The sequence below is a fragment of the Anomalospiza imberbis genome, chromosome 4 (assembly GCF_031753505.1).
Source record: "Anomalospiza imberbis isolate Cuckoo-Finch-1a 21T00152 chromosome 4, ASM3175350v1, whole genome shotgun sequence".
Lineage (NCBI taxonomy): Eukaryota > Metazoa > Chordata > Aves > Passeriformes > Viduidae > Anomalospiza > Anomalospiza imberbis.
In genome coordinates, this window is record NC_089684.1 from 23212774 (window position 1) to 23236336 (window position 23563).

The 23563-nt window shown below is 45.0% G+C and overlaps 1 protein-coding gene and 1 long non-coding RNA gene across 4 annotated transcripts; one reads left to right on the forward strand and one right to left on the reverse strand.

Annotated features, from left to right (window-relative positions):
* Positions 1–1938: 1938 nt before the first annotated feature.
* Positions 1939–9360, forward strand: LOC137472432 (uncharacterized). The gene is made up of 4 exons (XR_010998183.1): positions 1939–2100; positions 3774–3854; positions 7356–7444; positions 8474–9360. It is a non-coding gene; the product is annotated as an uncharacterized lncRNA (long non-coding RNA).
* A 2643-nt stretch (positions 9361–12003) lies between these two features.
* On the reverse strand, positions 12004–21548 carry LOC137472429 (sel1-repeat-containing protein YbeT-like). Of its 3 annotated transcripts, none has more exons than XR_010998181.1 (5): positions 21328–21548; positions 15031–15172; positions 14850–14895; positions 13227–13313; positions 12004–12152 (listed from the first exon to the last, which is right to left on the reverse strand). XR_010998181.1 is itself a non-coding variant. In XM_068187500.1 (5 exons), exons 1-5 carry the CDS (start codon positions 19688–19690, stop codon positions 12056–12058), a joined length of 501 nt encoding a protein of 166 aa, XP_068043601.1. In that variant the 5' UTR covers positions 19691–19729; the 3' UTR covers positions 12004–12055. The 3 variants fall into 3 exon arrangements, 2 of the variants coding, with proteins under 2 accessions (XP_068043601.1, XP_068043602.1); XM_068187500.1 differs by lacking the exon at positions 21328–21548 and adding an exon at positions 19562–19729; XM_068187501.1 differs by lacking the exon at positions 21328–21548 and adding an exon at positions 15555–16764.
* Between the last annotated feature and the right edge of the window lie 2015 nt (positions 21549–23563).

Here is a 23563-nt window from a genome sequence, read left to right on the forward strand (position 1 = left end):
AAACATTTTTTACCCTCCCTGATGGTGGGCAGTAAGGAGTGGCTTGTTCTGCATAACAAATATGTCTCTGATTTCCTGCTCTCATTTTTTTTCTAATTCTCCACAGAGGTTTGAAATTCCTCCGCAGAGTCTATATGGTCTTGAAAGCTGAGCAAGATTTGTATCTTGCTCTGAATCTGAGACATCTATGAGTGTGCTTGCAGGGAAGTGTGCATATAGAGCTTTTCAGGCAGTAACCAAATGGGGAATGGTTTTCCATATATAGGCTATGTTGCTTGTTCATACCCCAGACCTAACACTAGAAAAACTCATCTTCATAAATTGCTTTCTTGTGAAGGCAGGTGTTTTATGTCATATAGTGTTTTATACAGTGTTAGGCAAAAATTATCTTTAAGAATTGGATCACTATGGTAACCACTTCTTATCTCAAAATCAAATAGCTGTTATGGCTGCAATTAAACAGAATATTATTTCTACCAGGAATTTTTCTGAATTATAATTCATTTTCTGTCCTAAGCTGGAATTATTTTTATTGCCCCCAAAGGCATCAGCATTTGATCTAATTCATCAGTACAAAACTTCACAGAGAGAGACTATTGCCTGTCAGAAATCATGGTCAATGACTTCAATCTCTTAAATACTTCAAGAGACTCTACAAAACATCAGTAATAATTTTGGGGGAAGGCAGAAGATAAACAACGTGTCCTGGAACTTGTGTTCCATTGCAGCTAGCCACATGTCCTGAGCCCAGTGGTGCACAAGAGGGCCAGATTTGCTGCTGTACACAGGGAGTGGACAGGCCACAAATTCAGATTTTCCTTTGGCTTAAGCAAAAACTTTATTTTAAAACAAGCAAAAAAAAAAAAAAAAAGGATTGAAAAAAGAAGAAAACGTCTCAGCTTTTCTTCCTTGGGCACTTCTGCCTATCACTTCTGCTCTTCGATCAAGGACATGCATGGAAACCTTGGCAGACTAGTGGGACACAGTAAACATCACTCACAGGTCAGTCACTGTGACTGCCTTTAAAACCATAACATAAGTAACAGCAGCACAATGCTCCACATGGGCCCAATCAAGCCAGTGGCAAAGCTGGTTTCCAAATAAAGAGGAAACAAACCCAGCCTTGTGATTAGGTGAGCTGCACCAGCTGGCTCTGATGGGAGTTGTCCACAGATGGCTTCAGGGACGAGCAAAACCCCCAGTGCTAATATGAACCACTTCTAAGGGAGTAGTAGTAGGGTGATTTTATTTTATCCTTCTTGGTCTGGGGCTGTACTAGCTCAGCAAACCTTTAGCAGGACTTTTTAGTACTCGCACTTGGGAGTTTTTCTGGGGTTTTTTTTGTGGGGAGAAGGCAGCAAACGGTTTGTACTCCAGCTAACACACTATGGAGTAAATATGCACCTATGTTCTATGTAAATATTATAGAATTGTTTGCCTGAATGCTTCCTTTTTTTATTTTTCTCTTTCCAAGAGGGAGGCAAAACAAACATTTATTTTTCTAAAAACCTGTAAATTTTTGAGGCACTCATTTCTCCATACAGTTGTGAATCCCTGTGGACTCTTGAGTGTTTTCTCCTGGAAGTAAATTTACTGCTCAGTGGCTGCAGTTATTCCAGCAGGAAACCATGGAAAGCCTTTTGGTGCCTAAAATAAGGAGTTTTCTCTTCCTGGTCTGGAGGAGCAGCTTCCTGTGTTCCAGATGAGCAGTAATGCTAGCTTAAAGAACCGTGGAATAATATTTTTTTATTCTTTTGGAGCTCTTCTGGCCACACGTCCACCCCAATGGCTCTTAGTGGAAGAAGATTTATGAATCACCGAGTTGCTTAAAGACTTTTGGGAAAGGACCCTGTAAAAAAAACAGGACCCAAATATGTCAGTGGAGTCTGAACATTGTACCCAGGACAGGGGCAACAGCCACTGCCTGTGTTTTGAGTCTTGCAAAGGGATGCTCCCAGCACTGACTGCAGCCTCCTCATCACAAGTATAATGCTGTGGGCTTTCCAGGTAAACCTCTTGAGTGGTGAATGGCTTCCTGAAGCATGGACTAATAAATAGTTTAAGCTACTGAAGCACTTCTCAAGCAAGTGCAGCTCAGAGGTGAGGTAGCTGGGGCATGCCGTGCAGGGGGCGGGGGAGGATGCTGGCAGGGAGGGCTCTGCAGACCCAGGCATGGAGCGACCCTGAACGGGAGGGGCAGCATCAGAGGAACGCCCTCAGGGAGAGGGGCTTTCCTGACCCTGCCGTCTGCTCTGTCACGGCAGGACTAAGAGAAGGCAGCTCCTGTGGCGGAGGGACTGAACCTTCTGGCCCTGAGGCCTTTCTGTGGCTTTGACCTGGGCATCCATCACTTAGCTCCACTGTGGAGCATCAGTATTTTGATCTTTCTTCTGCTGGCTTTTTCCAGTGCCTCCCTGCTGGTTTCTCTGTTCTTCTTTGGCAGCTCAAGCTGATGTTTTTTTCCCCAAACCCCAGGCTGGTGGCTGCTTTTTTTGTCTTCTCTTTTCAGTTTTTGAGATATCCAGCAATTCTCCTTTTTCTCCTGAGCTGCTGCAAAAGAGTCACAGCTGAGCTTTGGTTCAAGCTATAGGAAAATATCCTGTGCCCACCCCCCACCCCAGCCCCCAGTGCAAGCAGGTTTTGCACTCATCATGGGTTTCATGTCAAGCAGCGTCTTCAAGTGGGATGTGACTTGCAGGGGCTGGATCTTTGCACAGCCATGGATTGTTAGCCTCCTCTGCCACCCTCATCTTTCTAGTTTCATGAAGGCAGTTGCTTGCTGGCATAGCCTGCCCTTAAATTCAAGAAATGAACTTGTCTGTGTTGACACTCAAGACTACACTTTTAGTTTTCAACAGGGGGTGTCTGCAGTGTGAAATCCTGCTCACCACCAAGGATGTGCTCCATAGTCCCAGCCAGTGGGGACCACAAGTCCTCCCTTGACGAGCTGCTCCATGAACAGTGGAGTGAAGATGCACTGTGAGCAGTAGGAAAAAATGGTATGTTAGTGCTGCACCCTTGAAACTGAAGAAAGGAGGCCTTCTTTCTTTACCTGGCCCTCCTACTTTGAACTGACCTTACCTTCCCAACTCTCCCAGCAGCACTTGGGGTCAGAAACACAAGAGACCATCAGGAGGAGTTTTGGGGGAGAGGATTCCTTTGCAGCACTGCAATTGCAGAGGTCCTTGTGCTGAACTCTGAGGAGCTCTTGGCAATGATAATTACTCAAGATTGCAAAGGCTATGCAATCAGAGCCATGCTAAGCTTGGAGGAGCCTACTTCAGTTTGAAGTACATTAGCCCACTCAGTACTGGAGAGCAGAAACCAGCATGATGCACCCTCAGGCTGTGAAGTGAGAAACAAATCCTGCTGTTTGAGCTGGCTACCTGGATGAGGTGGCCCTTCATCTGTCTTCTCACACTAAATTTATTTCCTTATCCTCTGGAGAGGGTAGGACAAGATGGTCCTTGCCCATGGGGTATCAGAAAGAAGGGAGATTTGCGCACAAAACTTATTGCCCTTGTAGAGCCAGGTGTAAAGGTGGTCAGGAAAGGATCAGCTGCACTGGCAATGCTGTGCCAGTCCTCAGTGGCAGTGGAGCCTTTCCTCCCCCTCTCTGCCAAGCACTCATCCTTTGGATGATGAGAATACATTTTAGTCAGTTTTTTCTAAATGTTGGAGTGTTTACATAAGGCTTTTCATTCTACAGTTTTTCAGCCATTATATATATAGGTGGAAAAAATATCCTAAATCATATCTTTCAATGGCTACAGGAAACTACTTACTGGTCTGGTTCATACCTCATGTAAGAAGGAAAATGTGTGCAACTGGGTTTTCCCCTCATCACTGAAAAGGTGAGTTCTGTTACAGTTGTTACTGCTGTTTTGTGACTAAGCTTTGGGCAAACAGCCTGGGAACTGCTGAACATGCTGAGACCCAGGCCCTGACTCATTTGTTCATCCCACTTTATAAAATTATTTAATAGAAAATAATTTAAGTGGGGACTTAATTGTGTTGCTGAATTGGGACTCTGGAGTAAAGTCCCTGCTGGATTCAGTTCCTCTTAAGCAGATATTTATCACAGCTTGGGCAAAGCCACTGGCATTTTGCTGAAAGTGTTTCATAAAAATGCTGTTGGTGATAACTTGGACACCACCAAACCAGCATTTTGGGAAACAAATGAGTACTAGCCAGTGTTGTGCTGGATGAGTCATATGGGAAGGGGGGAAATTTGGCCAATTTTGCTATTCTTAAGGCAGTCAGCCATAATGATGTGAGCGGCAAACAGGAGAGCCAGGCGAAAGTCAGCTATGACAGAGTCCATGATAGCCTGCTATTCATTTTGGAGGAAAACTGGCAGTAAAAAGGATCTGGTCATCATTAAGCTCCAGCAGAGTTTATTCTAATTTTGTCAAGCTGACTCCTTAATTAAATGGTTGTTTTATGGGGGAATTGGAGAAGTATCATATATGTGGTAGCAACAGGTAGAGGCTGTCATCCCAATTCATCTATTTTCTCTGAACTCTGAAAAAAAACATTTCCCACCTCCGAGAGTCCCTTCTCCCAAAATCTACCAATCCTTCCCTGGGCAGACAAGATGAAAGTTGGGGGTGGGGGGGAGGGAATACTCTTATTTCTGTCATAGCCACCTGCTGCTGTACCTCAGCTGTAGAGGATAATTTTGCTTTTAGTTTCCAAACAGTGCCCATTTGTCTTTTCCTAAGGGACAACTTAATTCCTTTTGTGAACTCATTTTGGGTTATAATGTGACTAAATTTCAGTGCCTCCTGTTAATCCCATATTGAAGGCAAGCATAGTAAAGATGGGAGAAAAAGAACTACAATTTGTTTTTCTTTTTTTTTTTTTTCCTTTGAAGGTCTTTTTTCCTTCTCCCCCATTCCCAGGGCTTTCTCTGGGTTTCAACCCAGTAGCCCTTCCATCTTACAGTGCTCTTCTAAAAGAGCCACAGGACATGCACCAGGGCACTTGGTGGAGCAGAGAGAGAAGGACTGGATTTTTGCATTGTACTGTTTTTCTTCCCAGTACATCCAGGGCAGGGGATGAGGCCAGACACACCTCGGTGTTTGCTTCTAAGGCTGGGCTTATGCTGTGGGTTTGTGATGCAAAGCTGTGCTGGGGCTGACAGTCCACTGCCAGCTCTGGTGAGCTGCAGCATCCCCTGTGCCACTCAGCCTTGTGCCAAGCTGTGTTCCCAGGGAATCCCTGAGGGCTCACACCCACCTTTAATTAACATCATCCCATCCAGGCTTTGGATAACCTTGAGTAGTTTCAGGGCTTTGTGACTTTCACAAAAAAAAAAAAACCAAACAAACAAAAAAAATTGCCAATGGAGAGGGAATGTTGCTAGGTGCTGTCCCAGCAGTACCCACTGTGTGGCAGAGATGGTTTTGCAAAAGGTCCTAAATCCTTCTGGGAGCAGCTGCCAGGGAGCATTCCATGCAGAATATGAACCAAGTAGGAATGCAAAGCTCATCTTGCATCTGTCTTACCTTAAGAAATTCGTAGCGCTCTAAGGACATTTGTATTCCAGCATTAGAGTACTTGTCCCTTTTTAATTCATGAGTGAAAGCCATGTGGTCTATCATATGTGATAGTGTCTGAGAGCTGAATGACAGAGCTGTCAGCTGAGGGACACTGCAACAACAACCCTTTAAAGTGCTGTCAGGTCTTGTTGGACACTTTTATCATAATACTTATTTTAGCCTCAGGAAGACAAATCCATTGTATCTTCCATTTCTGGGGGGTCTTCTTAAAATACTGCTATTCAGTAGTGGGATGTTTAACAAAATGGCTTTCTTGAAGTTGTCTGCACTGTAGGCAAGATCCCTTCCCTTCCCAGAGACGGGAACCACACCAATGCCACAGCCAGGGGCTTTGAGCAGGGTTCCCAAGACATAGACAACTTTTCCAGGCCCTTGCCCTTTGCAACATCTGATGGATTCAAAAAGTGCAAAAGATGTGCCTAACCCCACTGCCAGGTCTGGAAGAGCCCAGCCCCTTCCCAGCTGGAGGAGGTTTGGTGCAGTGTGGCAGTGCCACAGCAGAGCTTCCCCTAAACCCACCCACAACCATTAAGTCTCCATTACAGGAGAATGAACTGAATTCACTCTGCAAATGAAAGATAATGTCTCCTGAGGAAAATAAACTAAAAGCAGGGAAGGGGATTGGCAAAACAAAAACAACCCTTCCCACTGCAATAGTACTTTCAATTAAGAACAAAACAGAGCAGGAAGCTTTGAAGCTTGACTTTGGGCAGAAAGAAAAGGCCCTTTCTGAGAGCCCTGGGTTTCTGTAGGCACAGCACAGCGGCTGCTGTCTACTTTTTACGTCAGAGCATTAATGCTGTTGTTTCGCCCCTGGTATCAACAGAGCTTGCCTGGTAGGTAGGTGGGGTATTGGGATTTATATTGTAGATAAATTCAGGAAAGCTTCAGTCTTTTTTTTTTTTTTTTTTTTTTTTTTTTTTTTTTTTTTTTTTTTTTCCTAACAAAGCTTTTGAAAGTCCACTGGGGACCCCTAATGTTCAGCTATTGCTGAAGCAAGCACTTCAAAGCCAGAGCTGCACAGCTTCTTTAGCCATCTATGGGTTTGATCATTCTGGTAGGGTTTTATTATAGACAATCACATTCCCTCCCCCTTACTAAAAGTCATCTTTCTGGGAAGGTCTGAGAGCTCCTCAAAATGTTTGGTAAAACAACATTTCTGTGGTCAGAAAACGTGCCAGCCAAATCAAACTGAGATGGCCCTGGAGATGCTTTGGGAGGCAGAAACATTTTTGCCACCTGCATAGCAGGTAGGATCCCTCCCTGCCCTGAGCTGTGGCAGCAGAGACACCTGACATGCCCAACAGAAATGTCTGCAGAAGAAAAGTGAATAGAAGATGTGGTTATTCTAAAAGGAGCTGGGAGGAGTAATCCTGTTGGGATTTTTAGGATGTCGGTGACCAACTATGTTAGCCCTACATGAACTCCCACTGCCTAGTCCCTGTTCCCACACATGTCCCCTATGGCTGCCTCATTTGCCCCCCCCAAAAAAATCTCCACTGCCCACCTTCTATGGCCTGTACCAAGCTGGGCAGCCTCCATGACCAAAACCTACAGTCTACCCACTGCCTTCAGCCAGGACAGATGGGAATTGCTGTTATCATAGGGTTTATCCTATTTTCCTAGTGCCTCTGCTAGTGGGGCTAAACAGGACATACAAATACCTCCACAATAGCCAGGTTTAGGATTTTTTTCAGCCAGGTTCCTGGGGTCAGCTTTTTTCTCTCTTATGACAGGAACGTGTTTTCTCTCCTAGACTAGCATTAATATAATTCTAATTTTCCCCCACAGCCAAAGGCAACAAAGTGGTCAGTTGCTGGGGGAGCCACACCGAAAGCACTTGAAAGTCTGGGCAGAAAAATGTTAGAAACACAGCTGGAGTAAGTTACCTTCCTTTTTCATATCTCCATCACCAATCCCAAGTAAATCAGAAAAAAATGTGCTCTCTAAGTGGTTTCTAACATAATGAAAGTCAATTAGAGTGATGCAAACAGAGCTTATAACTGCAGGTTTTCATCACTGACTCTGTGCTAAATATCTGCACTGTGTGGTTTGCAAGGAAGTAAGGGTGCATGGAGAGGAAAGGGGTTTTTAAAAGCACTTAAATTACCTCTAATTAGCAACACAACTGTAGTCAAAACATAATGTGAGGATAATAAATTGATATTTGCATAATGGAAATACTACCAAACTGAACTTCAAATAAGATGAATTAGATTATAATTAGAGCTGTGTTTTGGGAAAGAAAATCCTTCTAATTGCCTGAGTACAGACAGTGCCAAGGAGGGCAGGGCTGGCAGCTGTCAGGGAGGTCCAGCCAGTGCAGTGTGGGACAAGTGCCCCACAAGTGGGAGGCATTCCCTGAAGGGGAGACAGGGTGCCCACGTCTACCAGCAGCCAGAACAGCCATGGCAAGGCAGGTCTGGGGAGAAAAAGGGAAAAAACAGAAGGAACGTGGATGTGTGCACTCTCAGCCATCAAGTGCAAAACCATGAACTGAAAGAAAATCCAGGGTGAAATTGTATGGACAGCAGTTAGAACGGGAGACACCTGTGTTTCAAGGGGAGGTAATGCAAGGGTAAAAATGCAAGCACTAATCCCGTAAATTGCAGGAAAACAGTGAACATCTTTTGCTAGTAAAATCTCATCACCACCTTGAGTTCCAATGGCTTTCTCCTGCTGCTGTTTGATAACTGACTTTATTAAACAATTGTTTTCATCCTGTTGAATCATATGCAAAGTTGTTTACAAAGACTTATTGTCCAGCTCTTAATACTCTTTTTTAGTAAAGAGGGCCACCTGGATAGCACTGGATGATGGGTCACTCACCCATTGTACAAGACCATGTATACCAGTAAGCAAATTACTGCTGATATGTTCTATTCCAAAACAGCTTTTTTTTTTTTGAGAAAGCAAACAGAAGAATTGCACCTTGTCACTGAAGTGAAGACAGAATGAGCCTTGAGGCTGACTTGTTGCCTGGTAGCTGCAGAATCTTGTGGTTGGTGCTAATGCCCATTTTGTTGTTGGGCAATGACATGAGTTCAGGTGGGAAAATTGATGAGCATAAAAAAACTGCACTCTCATTTTGGCTGAGGGACTGAAAAAGGTAATTTCTTAAGTCCTGTGTGGCCATATTTTGATAGTGAGGGGGGCTATGGGATGGTTTCTGTGAGAAGCTGCCAGAAGCTTCCCCCATGTCTGACAGAGCCAATGCCAGCTGGTTCCAAGGTACATGTGCTGTTGACTAAGGCTGGCCTAGTCAGAAATGAGAGTAATGCCTTTGTCATAACACATTTAAGAAGGGAAAAAAAGTTATTGCACAGATGTAATTGTGGCCAAAGAAGAGCAGAAGGGGACTGCACCTCATGAAAAGTGACCTCTGTTGGAGCAGTTAGTGGAGAACTGTCTCCTCTGGCAGGGACCCCACACTGGAGCAGAAGGACTTCTCTCCCTGAGGTGGTAGCAGTGGCAGAAATAGCTGTGGTGAACTGACCATAACCCCCATTCCCCATCTCTCTGCACTGCTGAGAGGAGAGGAAGTAGGGCCAGGGAAAAAGGGAGGGATGAGGAGGAAGCTGATTTAAAACTTATCTTCTTTTTAATTATTCTACTCTGATTTTTTAGTAATAAATTTAATTAATATCCCCAAGTTCAGTCTGTTTTGCCCATGACAGTATTTGATGAGTGATGTCTCCCTGTCCTTATCTCAACTCATGAAGCTTTTGCTATATTTTCTCTCCCCAGTCCAGTTGCAGAGGGGAAGTGAGAGAATGGCTTTGATGGGTATCTGGCATCCAGCACACTGTGAAATACAATGTCCTTGCTCACCAGGCCCTCAGTGTATTTGCTCCTCGCATACCCAGGTGAGTATGCCTTAGCTCACCGAGCTTATTTCATATCTGGGCCACCAACAGCATCATCCTGGGTCCAGTAGCAATAGGAAAGGTGTGAAAGGTGCCTGAATTTGGCCGTCAGTAGTTGGCAGAAGTGTGCAACAGGACATGGCTCTCTGCAACCATGCTTGGATGTCCCCCTGACATTGGCTGCTGCGGTTAGGGAGGATGGAGAAAACAAGGAGGATGATTTTGGGGGTAGAGGAGTGGCAGCACACACTGGTTCTGGGTTTCAGTGGGGTTTTTGAGACAGCTCCTCATGTTACTTGCCCAGTGGATGCTGTTTTGTGGATACAAAGACAAGGTTTTCCTGCTCATAGGCACAGAAAGGAGGGTATCACAGGCCTGGAAATGATGCCTGGTGCACTTAATTGGTGCATTTCTCTATTTATGAGATGTAAAACATAGGTCTGCTTTCTAAATCAGGAGCTACTGCTCATGCATGTTTACTCTATGCGAAAAAAAGGGCAGGGTATGAGATGTGATGCAGCACATCAAGGGAAATACTCCCCTGCCTTCAAAGGGTCCTGGCTCAGGGCATGGACCACAGAGACCATGGAAATAAGCTCCTTTTTGAGCTGGCAAATGGAGTCTTGCTTTTCTGCCTGAGGAGTAGGAAACAGAGAAACTCACCTGGAGCTCTGCTCTGCTGTGCAGTTTGTGGTACCAGATTTAATAAAGGGCTGTGTGGGAGGGAGCACAGAAGGGAAAGAGAAAGGAGATGAGTGGGGGGAGCAGGCAGCTGCACTGCACCAGAGAGCACTGGTGTGCAGCATGCTGATGGGGACAAGCTGAGGGAGACAGGACAGCCAGGCCACAGGTCTCCTCTCTGGTCTCTCCTGTTGGGAGCAGGATCTGGAGCTGGCCCTGAGGAGCCTGGGGACAGCCAGGTGGAGAAGAGGCAAAGCCTGGCCATCTCTTCCTTAATGTGTGGCCACCACAGAGCTTCCACCAGTCTCCACTGTGCGGGGTGCTGGCAGGCTGTTCCTGCAGGATGTCCCACAGCTGTTGCCAGGATCACCTAGAAAGATACTGAGGCTGAAATCCAAGAGGGGACAGGAAAATGGGAACCTGGATAAAATCCTTCATGCCTTTGCCTACGAGTCATGTCACAACAGCAATTCTCAGAAACCAAAGCTTGGACCTCACTGGACTTGCTGTCCCATTTGTTTTCTTAGTGGCAGTCCATTGTTCTCAGGCTCACCAGTGTGGCCTCATGCACCCAGGGGTGTAGAGAGCACGGGACTCCAGGACGGTTTGGATGGATGAGAGATCTCTGAAGTCAGGTCTTAGAAGATGTGGTTTATTAAAAGGGGTGAAAGGCCCTGCTTGGAGTTGCCAGGCGCAACTCCAAGCAGGCCCAGGGAGAGAGGGAGAGAGGGAGAGAGAGGGAGCGAGGGTTCCCGGTGAGGATCTATGGGGAAGGTCCAAGAGAGTGTCCAGTCCCTCAGGCACACCTTATCAGAGGGCTTCAAGGTGGGCTGGAAGAGGACTTGGGCCAATGGGGTCACAGATACCTGATACTTCAGGGGAGGGTCACAGGTGTGGGATGAACCATACATTGGGGGTGAGACAGAGCATTCCATTTGACCTTTGGACCTATCTGCAGGTAAAGGGCATTGTTTAATCAGAAGGGGGGATTGCTTTCAGCCTAGCTATACTATTGTTTTCTAGTTATTCAGTAGTCAAGGTTTGCTATTTCAAATCTAGTTCTCATCTCAATGTCTGTATTTTCCAAATCTTTTGCCAGGCAATCATATTTATAAGGTTTTCCTATTTCATCTTCCCCAACACAGGGGGACTTGTGTCATGCAACAAGTGAGCTGAATAATCATGGTAGGAAGAAGGGAAATATTGCACACCAACAAAAACCCTTGGAAACAATTTTATTGCTAGCAAAACTCTGCAGGTCTTTGTTTAGTGAGTGCACTTCCCGTGAAATGCAATTGCTCACTGTGGTTTTAAACTGCAACCACCCTGAAAATGAAGGCAGTTTCATTAAATTGAATTACTTCTCCCCAGAACTGGCATAGCAATGGTAATGTTGATAAGGAACAATAGCTGTTAAGTGAGAGCATCATTTATATTTTCTATTAAATCACTGTCATTTCCAGTACAAATGGATCATGCATGCATGTCATGCTGATTTACAGTGATAAAGCCTTAGTCATGATCAGTTATTACAATGCCTAAGCAGAGCATGAAAGGTGGCACAAACATGCAAGAAACACTGCACCAAGCCCGGATCAATATTTGGATAACTTAGCATTAGCAGATGAGTTGGTGCAACAGTGATGGGAGTTTTTTTCAAAAATGTTCATATGTTTGTCATCAGTATAACTTTAAAGGCTACTGACCTCCTCCACCACACCTTTCCAATGGTCTTCAGAAGGGGCAAGCTAGGAAGCAAATGGAGAAAAGGAGCAGCAGCACATAACTGCTATAGACCTGACCATGGAGATGCCACACAAAGCAAATGTAATGTGCAGTGAATTATGCAATTTCCTGAAGATTAGACACTCAGCAAGGAGAAGGTGGGGCTGCTGAGTGTAGAAGAAGGCAAGGTTGGATGAGCATCGGTGTTGCAGCAGTCATTCAGGAAAGGTTTCTGCCCTTGAAGATGTTTTCCAAAAGTTGCTGAGCTTCTAGGAGCCCATGGGCTGCTGCCACACTGAGGAATTTCTCCACTTCCCTGAAGGACATGAAACCTTCATGAAGAAAATCTAGGAGGAAGTCCTAAATTCATTCCTACCTAAATTTTAATTACACGGGCTTTTATAAGAGTAACACAGCTACTGAATATGAAAACATCTGTAAAGTTAACTCTCCCCTAGTCAGAAAATGATCTGATTTTCCTTCTGCCTTTTCCTGTGGTCTGAGCACATATGTTCTAGATTTGGTGATTTTCTCATCTTAATGGAAGGAGAAATGGTTTTGGAGTTCTTGAAATACCACCCAGTATGTGAGTCTGATCATGCAATATGCAGTGGAGACTGAAACAAAATGCACTGGCTTCAAAACACAAGGTTTATCCAAACAATGTTTTTTTAGCTTCATTTAGTGTGCAACTGTTCTCTCCAACCCAATTTTTAATTTTCAGGCTTGAAGCAAATGAAGAGAATCAAAATGAAACAATACACAAAAGCAAAAAAGGGCTGGGTTTCACTGTGATGGAATCAGTTTTTTCAGCTTCACTTAGCCTAGGACAAGTTGCCACAGTGACTATACAAAGCACAAGGCAAGTTTTCTTTATCTGTGGGACTTGCTGGGAACACTGGTGTGCAACGTGCATGTGCACATCAGGGAGAGAAGCTCATCCTGGGCAGTTTCAACCCAACCTCCAGGCAGTCAACATGAAGCTTCTCATTGACCCCACTGGATGGAGAGAGAGTCAAACTCCCTTAAAAGAGAAAGAGAATTTTCTTTATAGCAGAAAATTGACATGTCACTTCAATAGCTCTTTCTATACAGTACAGGTCTTGTCCCTTGCTTTCATTGGGAAATCTTCATGGAAAAACATATGTAATCAGACCATAGGCATTTTAGGAACTGTGACACCTAAGTTTTAAAATGTCATTGGACTAACTGTGTTTTTCCATTTCCCTGCTGCAGGTAGGGCTGCATTACTGACAATACAAAAAGAGGGCATTAGAAATGCTGGAGTGCCTTTGTGCCTGGAGTACCTACAGCACCAGGTTTCCCCCCCTCCCCAAGAGGAGCTGGGAATTAAGCTGTAATAGGAAGGAAGAAGATTGTCTCAAGTTACCCTTCTTCAAGTGCCACAGTCATGTTTCTGAGTGTCCCCACTGCCAGGTTGAAGGAGGAGTGGGGATGGCCCTGCCCCGCAGCCTGCCTAAAGCCAGGAAGAGACAAGCACAGAAAATGGTAAGAGAAGTACAGAAGAAGAAAACCAGAGTTTGAATGCTTTCAAGGAAGGTAAGAGTTGGTTTTGGCTGAGAGTCACCTTTCTTCCAAGCAGCTGGTACAGTGCTGTGCTTCGGATTCAGTATGAGAATAACGTTGGTAACCCACTGATACTTTGGCTGTTGCTGAGCAGTGCTTACCCTAAATGCAGAATTTTTCAGTTTCCCACACTCTGGCAGTGAGCAGGTGTAAAAGAAGCTGGGAGGGAACATGGCCAGGACAGCAAACCTGATTGTGCTAAAGGGCAATTCCATCCCATGGAGCATCTCATGGTCAGTGTTTAACTGGGGAGGTTGGTCAGGAGCTGCTGACTGCTCATCAGGGACAGGCTGCACATGGGTCAGAGTGTGGTGAGCAATTGTGTTGGGCACCACTTCTGTTTCTTGGGGTTTATTCCTCTCTTTTGTTACTATTGTTATATTTTATTTTATTTCAGTTATCATGCTGCTCTTATCTCAACCCATGGATTTTACGTTCTTCTAATTCTCCTCCCACAGGAGTAGGAGAGGAGAAACCAGTGAGCAGCTGCACAGTACTTAGCTGCTAGCTGAGATTAAACCAGGACAGAGCAAATAAGGGAAAATTTATGTATACTTCACTTTTTGAAATGTGACTCCTTTGAAATTTCAGGCCCTGATTTGGCAAACACTCTTATTCAGAAAAGCGTGAAGGCTTCAGCATTTCTCTAGGTATGGACATCTGTAATGATTCCTCCTTGATTTACATCTCCTGCTGTCACAGGCATAGTCCTTTCAACCCTAAAAGTCCTGCAGCTTGATGCTGTTCTGTGCCTTGAGCAGGCAAAGATACTGTCCAACATACCTACTCCTCTCCCCTTGCTTTTTGGGTAGCACAGTAAATTTCCCTGTCCTTAATGCTTCCCATTTCTCACCAAGAATGGTAAGATTTCAGGGGACACAGCCCAGGCTCCCATCAAAAGGAGTAACTACTATGGGTACCACAGCAAATGCACACACAGGCGTGGCCATGTCACTCATGTGACAGAAGCCTCTTGGGAGGATGCACTGAGAGCAAGAAAATAATATACTGCTGTAACTTGATTTCCCATTGCCTCAGCAGCTCCTGGCTCACTCCCTTCCTGCACCTATGCATTCTTCCTGCTGCCCACCTGCAGCTCAAACCTCCCCAAAAAAGCCATACAGCAGCAGCACCCCTCTGCATGTCCGCTGTCAAATACTTCCTTTGTTCTCACTGATTAAAAAAATAGTAATAGCAGGTGGGGAAAGTGCAGCAAAGCATAGTGCAACGCACAGTGAGAAGTCAGGAGCTCCTACTGTCCCTGCTACCACTTTGAACCTCCTTCCCACCAGCACAGGACAGCTCAGTGCAGGTTTCCCTCCAAAGCACTGACAGCTTTTTCTTCCTCTCATACCACAAGTAGCCTTTCCCCAGAAGAAGCCCATTTCCCATGACAGGAATTGCTTGGGGTATTTTTGAGCCTCACCTGAACCAGTGCATGGCCATGTCCTCATTTTTTTCCACTCCAGCTCCTGGGTGTGAGACAAGGTAGCAAAGTCACAGACAGGTTATAAGATACAGTGTCTAAAATCCAGCAGCGTGCGGTTCTGGCTTATAAACATGCACACTCTGGCAGCAAATTAGCCACAGACTGGGGAAACATTTACCTTGCAAATACCTCTGTCCCAGGATGTGCTGGGCATTGGGGTACCCCAGGCAAGCATACACATGAGCCACGTGGAAATGGAAATCCTCGTAGCACAGCAGGATATAGAGCAGCAGGAGGCCAGCAGTGATTACAGCTGCCAGCTGTAAAAGAGAGGAACAGTCATGATGCAAGGAAGAAAATAAGCTGAGGGCTAGCTACAGCAAATATTTCATCTGAACTCTGAAGCCTCCCAAAGCTATTCCCCACAGAGAAATGGGAGGAAAGGCCCATACAACCACAGAAAATCAAAGTCACCTTTGATAGAGAGCCAGCTCCCAAACTTCCACTGAAGCTGGCAGAAAAGGCCCTGCTGAATTCAGTGAGCAGTTTATGAGCTCCCAAGTTAGTTTCCCCTTTAAGCTCTGCTACAGCAAAGGAAAGTACAATCATTTAATTTTCTAGTGGTCCTCTTGAAGTAAAAGGGGGAAAAGAAGCCCTAAGGTGCCATCAGGCTTTTAGAAACAATTCATCAAAGACACTTACCAGAAAGAGCCTCATTCTCCTGGCACCTGGGGACTTGTGGCCCACCACTGCCCACATAATTGTCATACAGATGTGAACTCTCATATAATCACAAAATGGGTCAGGCTAAAAGGAACCATAGTGTGTCATCTGGTCCAACCTCCCTGCTCAAGCAGGGTCATCCTAGAGCACATTGCACAGGATTGCATCCAGACAGCTCTTGGATATTTCCAGGAAGGGAAACTCCACACCCTCTGGGCAGTCTGTTCCAGTGCTCGGTCACCTGCACAGTAAAGTTCTTCCTCATGTTCAGGTGGAAGATTCTGTGCATCAGTTTCTGCTCATTGCCTTTTGGCCTATTGCTTGGCACCAATGATGAGTGCCTGGCTCCATCCCCTTGACATCTTTCCTTCAAATGCTTATAAATGTTGATGACTTCCCCTCTCAGTTGTCTTTTCTTGAGGCTGAACAGGCCCAGCTCTCTCAGCCTGTTGTCCTCCTTTAATCATCTTCATTGCCTTGCACTGGACCTGCTCCAGGAGCTCCATGTCTCACTCCCTTTGAACATCCACAGCTCATAAACCCTTTCATTCTGTGTTACAGCAAGGACATGCCTACACCTGACAAGAGAATAACCTTGAGTCTGAAACTCTTCTTGCATCCAAGGTATAAATCAGTGAAAAGTCTGATGAACTGCACCAGCAGGGAAAAAATTATGAGAGATCAGAATAGGACTGTTTGCTTTTTTTGCCAAATTGGATTTTCTTTGTTCAGTGAGCTAGCTATTAGCTTCCGGTGAGAGGAGCTGGCCACTTATGCATCCACATCTTGGCAGAGTCAGATGTTCCTGGCTGGGGGAAGAAGAACATACTTAGGAAATGTCTGTAAGAGGCCCACGTGGAGCCTTCTGCCTGCACAGGTTACCAGAAGCCCTTTGCCTCCCTGGAGGGGAATGCAGCATGTCTCTCCAGTGGTGCCAGCCCTGCAGAAGGTAAAACCCTTCCCTACTACGGGGGAAGATGGACCAGGTACAGTCCTGAGTGGAAGACATGGCTTTTTGAAAACATCATGGAGGAGAGTGCTGATCAGTTTCTCTGTGCTGAAAGAAACCATGTCGATGGTGTGGGATCTGCAGGAGGTGGTGGTATCCACTAATACCTCATCCTTCAACTCTGTAGCTTTGGTGAAACAGTGATGGACTCTTGGAGCTGATGTTCATGGGGACATGTTAAAGTGCCTGCAGGTGCTCTGTCCCTCCCTTGTGCATGAGGAAGCAGAGCGGACACAAGTAGCTCTTTTTAACAGCCAAATCAGAAGCAAGCCCCAAGCTCTGTCCAGTTGACCACAGCTGTTGCAGAACAAGCTCACTTTTTCATCTGGGCATAATTTCTTGCTTCAGCTCCTTGTACATAGTGGCTACAGCATGTGTGTGTGTTTGTCACCATGTCACATTCAGAATGAGCCAAGGGGACAAGAAGCAGCTGCAAAGGATGATGAGAGAGCAGTGCTTTAATAGTCAGGGGCTCTCCTGGCCACCATGGATGGTTTGATGCAACTGACACAGACGTGCAAAAAACAGCTCTCCTTCACTTTTTGGTGGGGGGGGGGGGGGGGGGCAGGAGGTGTTGTGCTCAAGATACATGCAGACCACAGCAAAGCAAATAGTGCTCTTAGATCCTGATCAGTTGTCTTTAGAGCTTGAGCACAGAGGTGATGTGGGTCTGCAATTCCTTGGTGTTTCATGGGGGCTCCTGCACTCCCACACATCACTATCAGCTGCAAGGATTGCTGGAGGCAGCAGATTGCCAGGAGCTTGTTATCTCCTAATTGGAACCCAGGTCCAGGTTTGGGCCCATCTCTAATTGGGATGAGTGAATGCTGAGGATTAAGTGAGCCTAGTTAGCTAATTAGGCTAAATGATAAAATAGGTAAGCAATAATGACATGCAAATGCCCCAGCATTCGATTTTCTGACTGATAAGTTTAGGGAGTAGGAAACTTGGACACACACACCCCACTCAGCCTGTGTGATGCTGTTCTGAAAGTGCTGATGGGTATGTAAATCTCTGTAAGCCAATGGCAAGTCCAAGAGGAAATGCAAGTCATAGATTAAACTGGTTATTTTTAAAAGCTTTTGATCTTATTTAAGAGGAGGAAATGCCACTCCTGGTAAGAAGTGCTTCTTGCTGTAAACGTGGCTGATGTTAAAGGTCCAGCTCAGGAAAAACTGAGCACAGATCTATGATGAAGGATAGTACAGTGTTTCTGAAGCAGTGTAAAAGCTGATGAGTAAGAGTCTGGTTTCACACAGTGGCTGTGGGTTGTTACTGTGCTGTTTTGTCACTGTTGCAGTGGCTGGGGCTGGAACACACCAGGGAATGTTTCATGTGGCTGCAGGGGATAGAGTGCACCAAACTGCAAGAGGCAGTGGCAGTGCTTTTATAGGTGCAGATCTGTGACCTTCAAGATGCTCACAGCTGTGGTGTCTCCTTTGTGCTCCATGATAGATTGCCTGAAGCCTCAAGAAAGGAGTAGAAAATGTAGTGTTTTGGAGGAGCTGTTCTTATTCCAAGTCTGGAAGATCCAATACATGTAACAGCAAACAAATGACCAAGTCTGTGAAAGGGGAAAGGATATGGTCAAAGCAAGGTCACAGGGGAAACCTCTGTGACCATGCACCAGTGCCATGGGGGTACATCCTGGCATATATGCTCTCTGTGGGACACCACCTTTCCACAACCATGTCCATAATGATCAGCCATGCCCTCAGTACTGCAGAGATTCTGTGCCTGACTCCTCTGAGGCAGGTGATGCAGGAACCTCTGGATGTTCACTTTTTGTCCCAAGATGTTTTTTGAGGGGAAGCCTTCACCTTTTTGCAGTTGTGTAGGCACTGACATGTATGGCAAGTTCACATTTCACAGGGAGTTCCTTTAGAAATCGATCCCTGAGCATCCCTAATCTGATTTGCTTGTTTGGGGTTTTTTTGGGAGGGTTGTGTTTGTGTGGGTTTTTTTATTATTATTATTTTATTTTCCTAAACAGTGAGAAAATAAAGAGACCTATGCATGACAAAAGGCAGGTGCACAAAGTGTTGGAGTGCACTGATCCCAGCTCCAGAAGATGATACCACAAACACAAACAGCTGTTGCTTGACTGCCCACCATCTGAACATGCATCTACAAGCATACAGCTAGTCCTATTACAAGCAGAAACATTACCAAAAATACTCTTTTGTCCTTCACTGTGGTTACATCTGAGTTCAGGTAAATATTGTGTTATTTTAAGTGTCTCCAAGACCAAGAGAGGAGGGAAACGCAGCTGCTGGTGGATGGGGGGGTCACTTTCAAGGAAGGAGATTCAAATCCCCTGGGCTTCTTCCTTCTGCAGCCCCTCGCCCTCACAGCCAGCACCAGGGACTACAGGCACCAAGAGCTCCTCAGGGACCCCAGCAGGGCAACAAATATTAGTCTACTTCAAATGGGGAGCCTGTTGCATTGCATGCAGAGATGTGAAGTAGATCACTGCCCTGAGACAACCTTTGTAGTCTTGGGTGGCACCTCTCAGTTGCTCATCACATCCTTTTCTATGGTGACTCATCAGAAACTACTTGGCATACTTGGAACCCTGCATCTTTGGGGCTGCTCTAAAGCATGGGGAAGCCCAGTGCTGTTGTTAGGGTTCTGCTGGGGAACCAGGCAGTGAGGTAGATGTATCAGGCTGTGTGTATGTATTTATGCAACTCAGCTCCTATACATCACCCATGTGCCAAAGCCAGGTGAAGAGGATCAAAATGATGACCTAGAGGAATGCCTAAAACTCCCACCCATAATCACTGCATTTGAAGATGTCACATTACTGTGTGCTAGCAAAAGCCTCTGCTCCCCAAGCTGAGCAATTTGGAGAGGCTATTGTGAGCAAGCAGCTCCTGTGGCTTTGACCCCCTCTGGCACCAGTGGCTTTCAGAGGCAGGGTGTGACATAACACCCATTTCCAGCACTCCCAACCTGAGCCCATCCCCACACTTACCTCCCAGCTGCTCCATGCCAAGCTCGGGAGGTGGGGGTTCCCCCCCCTCGGAGAAGGATTTGCCCCACAGGTATCAGCTCTGCCCCTTCCCTGCCGTCGCCACCGTGCTGCTGGCTTCGCGTCCCCCATCTCTCCCTCTTGCAGGAAGTCCGAGCACTTCGTTTTCAGCTGCTCTCTCCTTCTCACCAGGCACCACACCACCCTGCCATAACTCTTACCCATCACCATCCCTTGGTTTTGCTCGTGATTTACAGCAGCAGTAGCCCAGCTGCTTCACTAAGATAAGAGGGATGGATACACATCCCCTTGAAGAGTCACAGAAAGGATGGTCCTGACAAAAGCCTTTCAAACCACCAATGTTTAACTCTCCCTGTGCTGAGTATTTATCTTCTTTCAGACTGCTCCCAGGTGTTGCAAAGCCGTACCAGTAAATCATCGTATTTGACAAACTTGTTTACATTTTTTTTTCTGCTTTTTACATGCATGGATTTGGGACAAATGTAAGATCATGCAGGCCCAGGAAAGAAAATTAGAAAAGATGCAATGATGTATAATCAAAAGTTATCAGAACATACAACACCCCACCTCAAAATTTAACAGGATGGGAGGTGTTTTTTAAGCTAGAAAGGAGCTCACCTGTTAAAGTCAATAATTTTATAGCTGTGTAATTATGCTTCTATTCATCTGCAGTAACTTCACTTAGTGAATTTCACATGCTGTATTTTGTTTTGCTTTCATATCTAAGAAAAAAAACCCCTTTTTAACACAAGATCTCTAAAGCGTGTTATCTTTCCTGCTCTGAAGTCCTAGCAGAGGATCTTAATCAAATGGCAGCTAGGCAAGGTCCATCTCACGTAAAATGCCGACCTTGCCTGGTCTCCTGACCACAAAAAATAAAATGTTTTTCTTTCCAATTTTACAACAAGATAAGGGCTGTGCTTTGGTTTCAATGGCAACCCCACCTCCAGAGAACAAGGATACCACTTTGGTGATGATGACTCAGCCTAAAAAGCCTTACTGAAGAGGAAACCCGTCACGCTTTTGTATTTTATTTCTTATGTTGTGCTGCCACCATTGGGACGATTTCATTTGGTCAGTCACAGCCCCTTTACAGTTGAAGAGATTTATCTTTATAGTCCTGGTCAAAGTGTGAATCATTTTCACAGTATATCAAATTTAATTGGGCATTAATAGTCATACTGCAAGATCAAATGCTTCCAAGTACAAATGTCTGCATTAAGGAGACTTGGAAATTTCCAAAACAAGTCCAGCACAAAAGGCCCTTCACTGCAGCAAAGAGTAAAGAAGAGATGAAAGAAGGTGAGGAGTCTACTTACCTACTTGCCTTTTTTTTCCTCTTTAAGTGCAATTACTAAAATTTAACGATAAATGAAAAAAAAAAAAAAAAAAAAAACCCAGAAACAACCTCTCTGGGATTTACTGTTCTTGGGAATGAAATGCCCTTAGCTATAATCCCCAATTTTGGCAGAAGTGAACTCCTGAGTTAATCTTGCTGTTGTTTGTAAAGGTATGTCAGTAACAATTCCCCCTCCCTTGATCTCTGACTTATGACCCCTCCCCTTTGATCCTTTACCCCTTATCCTTGACTCCTGGCTCTGGAGCCTGGACCCTGACCCTGGTCCCTAACTACCCTGCCCTGTCTGTACCCAGACCTGCTGCTGTGTCCTGTAACCCCAAACCCCTGTTGTGTAACCCTCAGCCCCCAACCCCTGCCTGTCACTGCGACCTGGACATGTCATCCCTACCTTTTTGGGGTGGTCTTGTCCTCCTGGGAGGGTTCTGGTGTTGGCCTGGTGTTATGATTGCTGCCTGCTGCTGCTATGAGGGTGAAAATGGCATCCTTAAGGCACTGTGACTTTTTACTGCTGTTTTTTTATTTTAAACTAGAGAGAAAAATTACAATCTGGTTTAAATATGGAGAAGAAGAGGAGACAAGGTCTCAGCAAAAAAATCAGGTCAAACACAGAAATGTTTGAAATATACCTAAAGGCATTTTTAAAACCAAATAAGGTTAGATGTTGGTGCCAAAACACTGATATGTTTTATTTAATAGTAAAAGAGGGAGGAAGGAAGGGAGGGAATGACAGTGGTTAGGTAGAAAGGTATCACCCTTCCGGGGGTCCCGACAGCATCTCGTTTCTCCCCTCCATCAGGTCTTCTTGGTGGTGAGGGGTCCCCCACTGCCAGGGCATGCTGAAAAGTACAGAATCCAGTGGAATTTGTGCTGACACCTCGACTCGCTCTGTGAAACTGGTAAGTTCTCAGTAGAAAACAGGCCCTGGAGCTCGCAGTTCTTTGTGGAAGGTGACTAAAAATGAGAATGTTACTATTAATTATGTACTCAGTGAGGGCTAGGCTGTCTGTGTCACAAGTTAGGTGTGGTACAGGATCTCATTCCAGCTGTGAGCTTCAGTTACTTCTCTACAAAACCCAATTTACACTATGAGGAAGAAATGATAGCTGTAGTAGCTGCCTCCTACCACCTAAGAAGAGTTGGATCCCTTCTATTTGCAATGACTTCAGCAAGGAAAGGGTAAGCTCCTCAGTGAATTTTCTCTCCAGATTTCCAAAGGGCAGGTGGCATTTCTTTTTTCCTTTCATTTTCACAGAACAAGTTGTGTAGAACCATTTCCAGCTCCTGCAAGGGAGCATTTTGTTTGAAAACCTGGAAAAAGCCACCTTCAGGAAAATGCAATTTTCTTCCCTTTTCCTTTTTGTGTTTTTCAGGTTGCTTTCTTAGGAAAAGAAACTGATGTAATGAATTTTCTATAGCTGGCAAAAGCCTATTTGATTACAATGTCTTTGGGACATAGATATCAAAAGGAAAATTACTGTATTGAACAGAGCTCAGATAGGAGGAAGCAAAGCACACAGCAAAAAGAGAGTGTTGAGGGATAAGTTTCTTTGTAAGACAATGGGAAGGATGAGGTTAAGGAATTCTGGCTGTCACCATCTCTGACAGACTCTCATTTCACCTTGCCTAACTAAATGTAGTTTCCTTTCAGAGCTGGCTAAACAAGACCAAGGGAAAAAAAAAAACAATACAGGTTAGTCATTATGACATTATTAATAGCAAATACAAAGGTGTACCATGAACAACAGTGTGCCTATAGGGATAGTTCAAGTCTTCCTGAAATCAGTATGCAAGTGTTATCTGCAGAACTATTACAGAGACTTGTATTCTGTTACAAGTATAGAAATTTATCAGAAAATAAACCCTCCTGCTTTCCAGCTGGTCCTCAGAGGGGCTGGGTGCAGCTAGGTTTAATTTTTTTATTATAACCAATTCAGCACTGTAAGTCCAGCTGCATTTAGTAAGATCCCAGAGGCACCAATACAGTGTGTCTCATTCACAATCAGAGATTCACAAATAGTGCAGCTTACCAATGAAACACTGTAAGTCTGTTTGGGTTCAGAAGAACTCGCACAAACAGTTGTGGAACAACAGACTGTAGATTCTTACAGATTGGCAGTGATGGATTCACTAGATGTGCAAAATATAAATATATAGTACTATGTACAAGTGTTTCCAGGTATGTTCTACAGGTGCAAATCTTACCAAAGAGGTATCCCAACTTTGGGGAAGGAGAGAGGAGTAAACCCTTGGACTTGTCTGCAAGGTAATAGTATTCTCAAAGTCTGCCACGAAGGATTTCAAATACCAAATCACGTTTTTTGGAGAAGTGGAAGTGAGAATGTAGTCAAATACTCTGTTAGCTGCTATCACAAATGGGAGAGGTAGACCCTTTATACCTAAATGACAAATATGGAGAGATTACAAAGGCTGTATGTCTTGGGCAAGGGCAGAATAGGACTGTGACACCTGAGTGTTACTCCCTCTTCCAGCTGGATTGCAGTGATGAGAATCACCTATCATCTACAGATAAGATAACCTATCACCTCAACGGCAGGCCATGATGCCCATGGTAATCCCTTCACCACATCTCACACCACAGCTCATTCCTACAATGTGTGAAACTG

Bases quoted from the DNA above. Each gene is read 5' to 3' on its own strand.
- LOC137472429 (XM_068187500.1), bottom strand. From the start codon at position 19,690: ATGGGGGACGCGAAGCCAGCAGCACGGTGGCGACGGCAGGGAAGGGGC. The intron at 13,314-14,849 runs GTGAGGCTCAAA...TCCTGGCTTTAG, and splicing joins ATGGCCATGCACTGGTTCAG to GCAGGCTGCGGGGCAGGGCC. The intron at 12,153-13,226 runs GTAACTTGAGAC...CATGTCCTTCAG, and splicing joins ACTGTGGCACTTGAAGAAGG to GGAAGTGGAGAAATTCCTCA.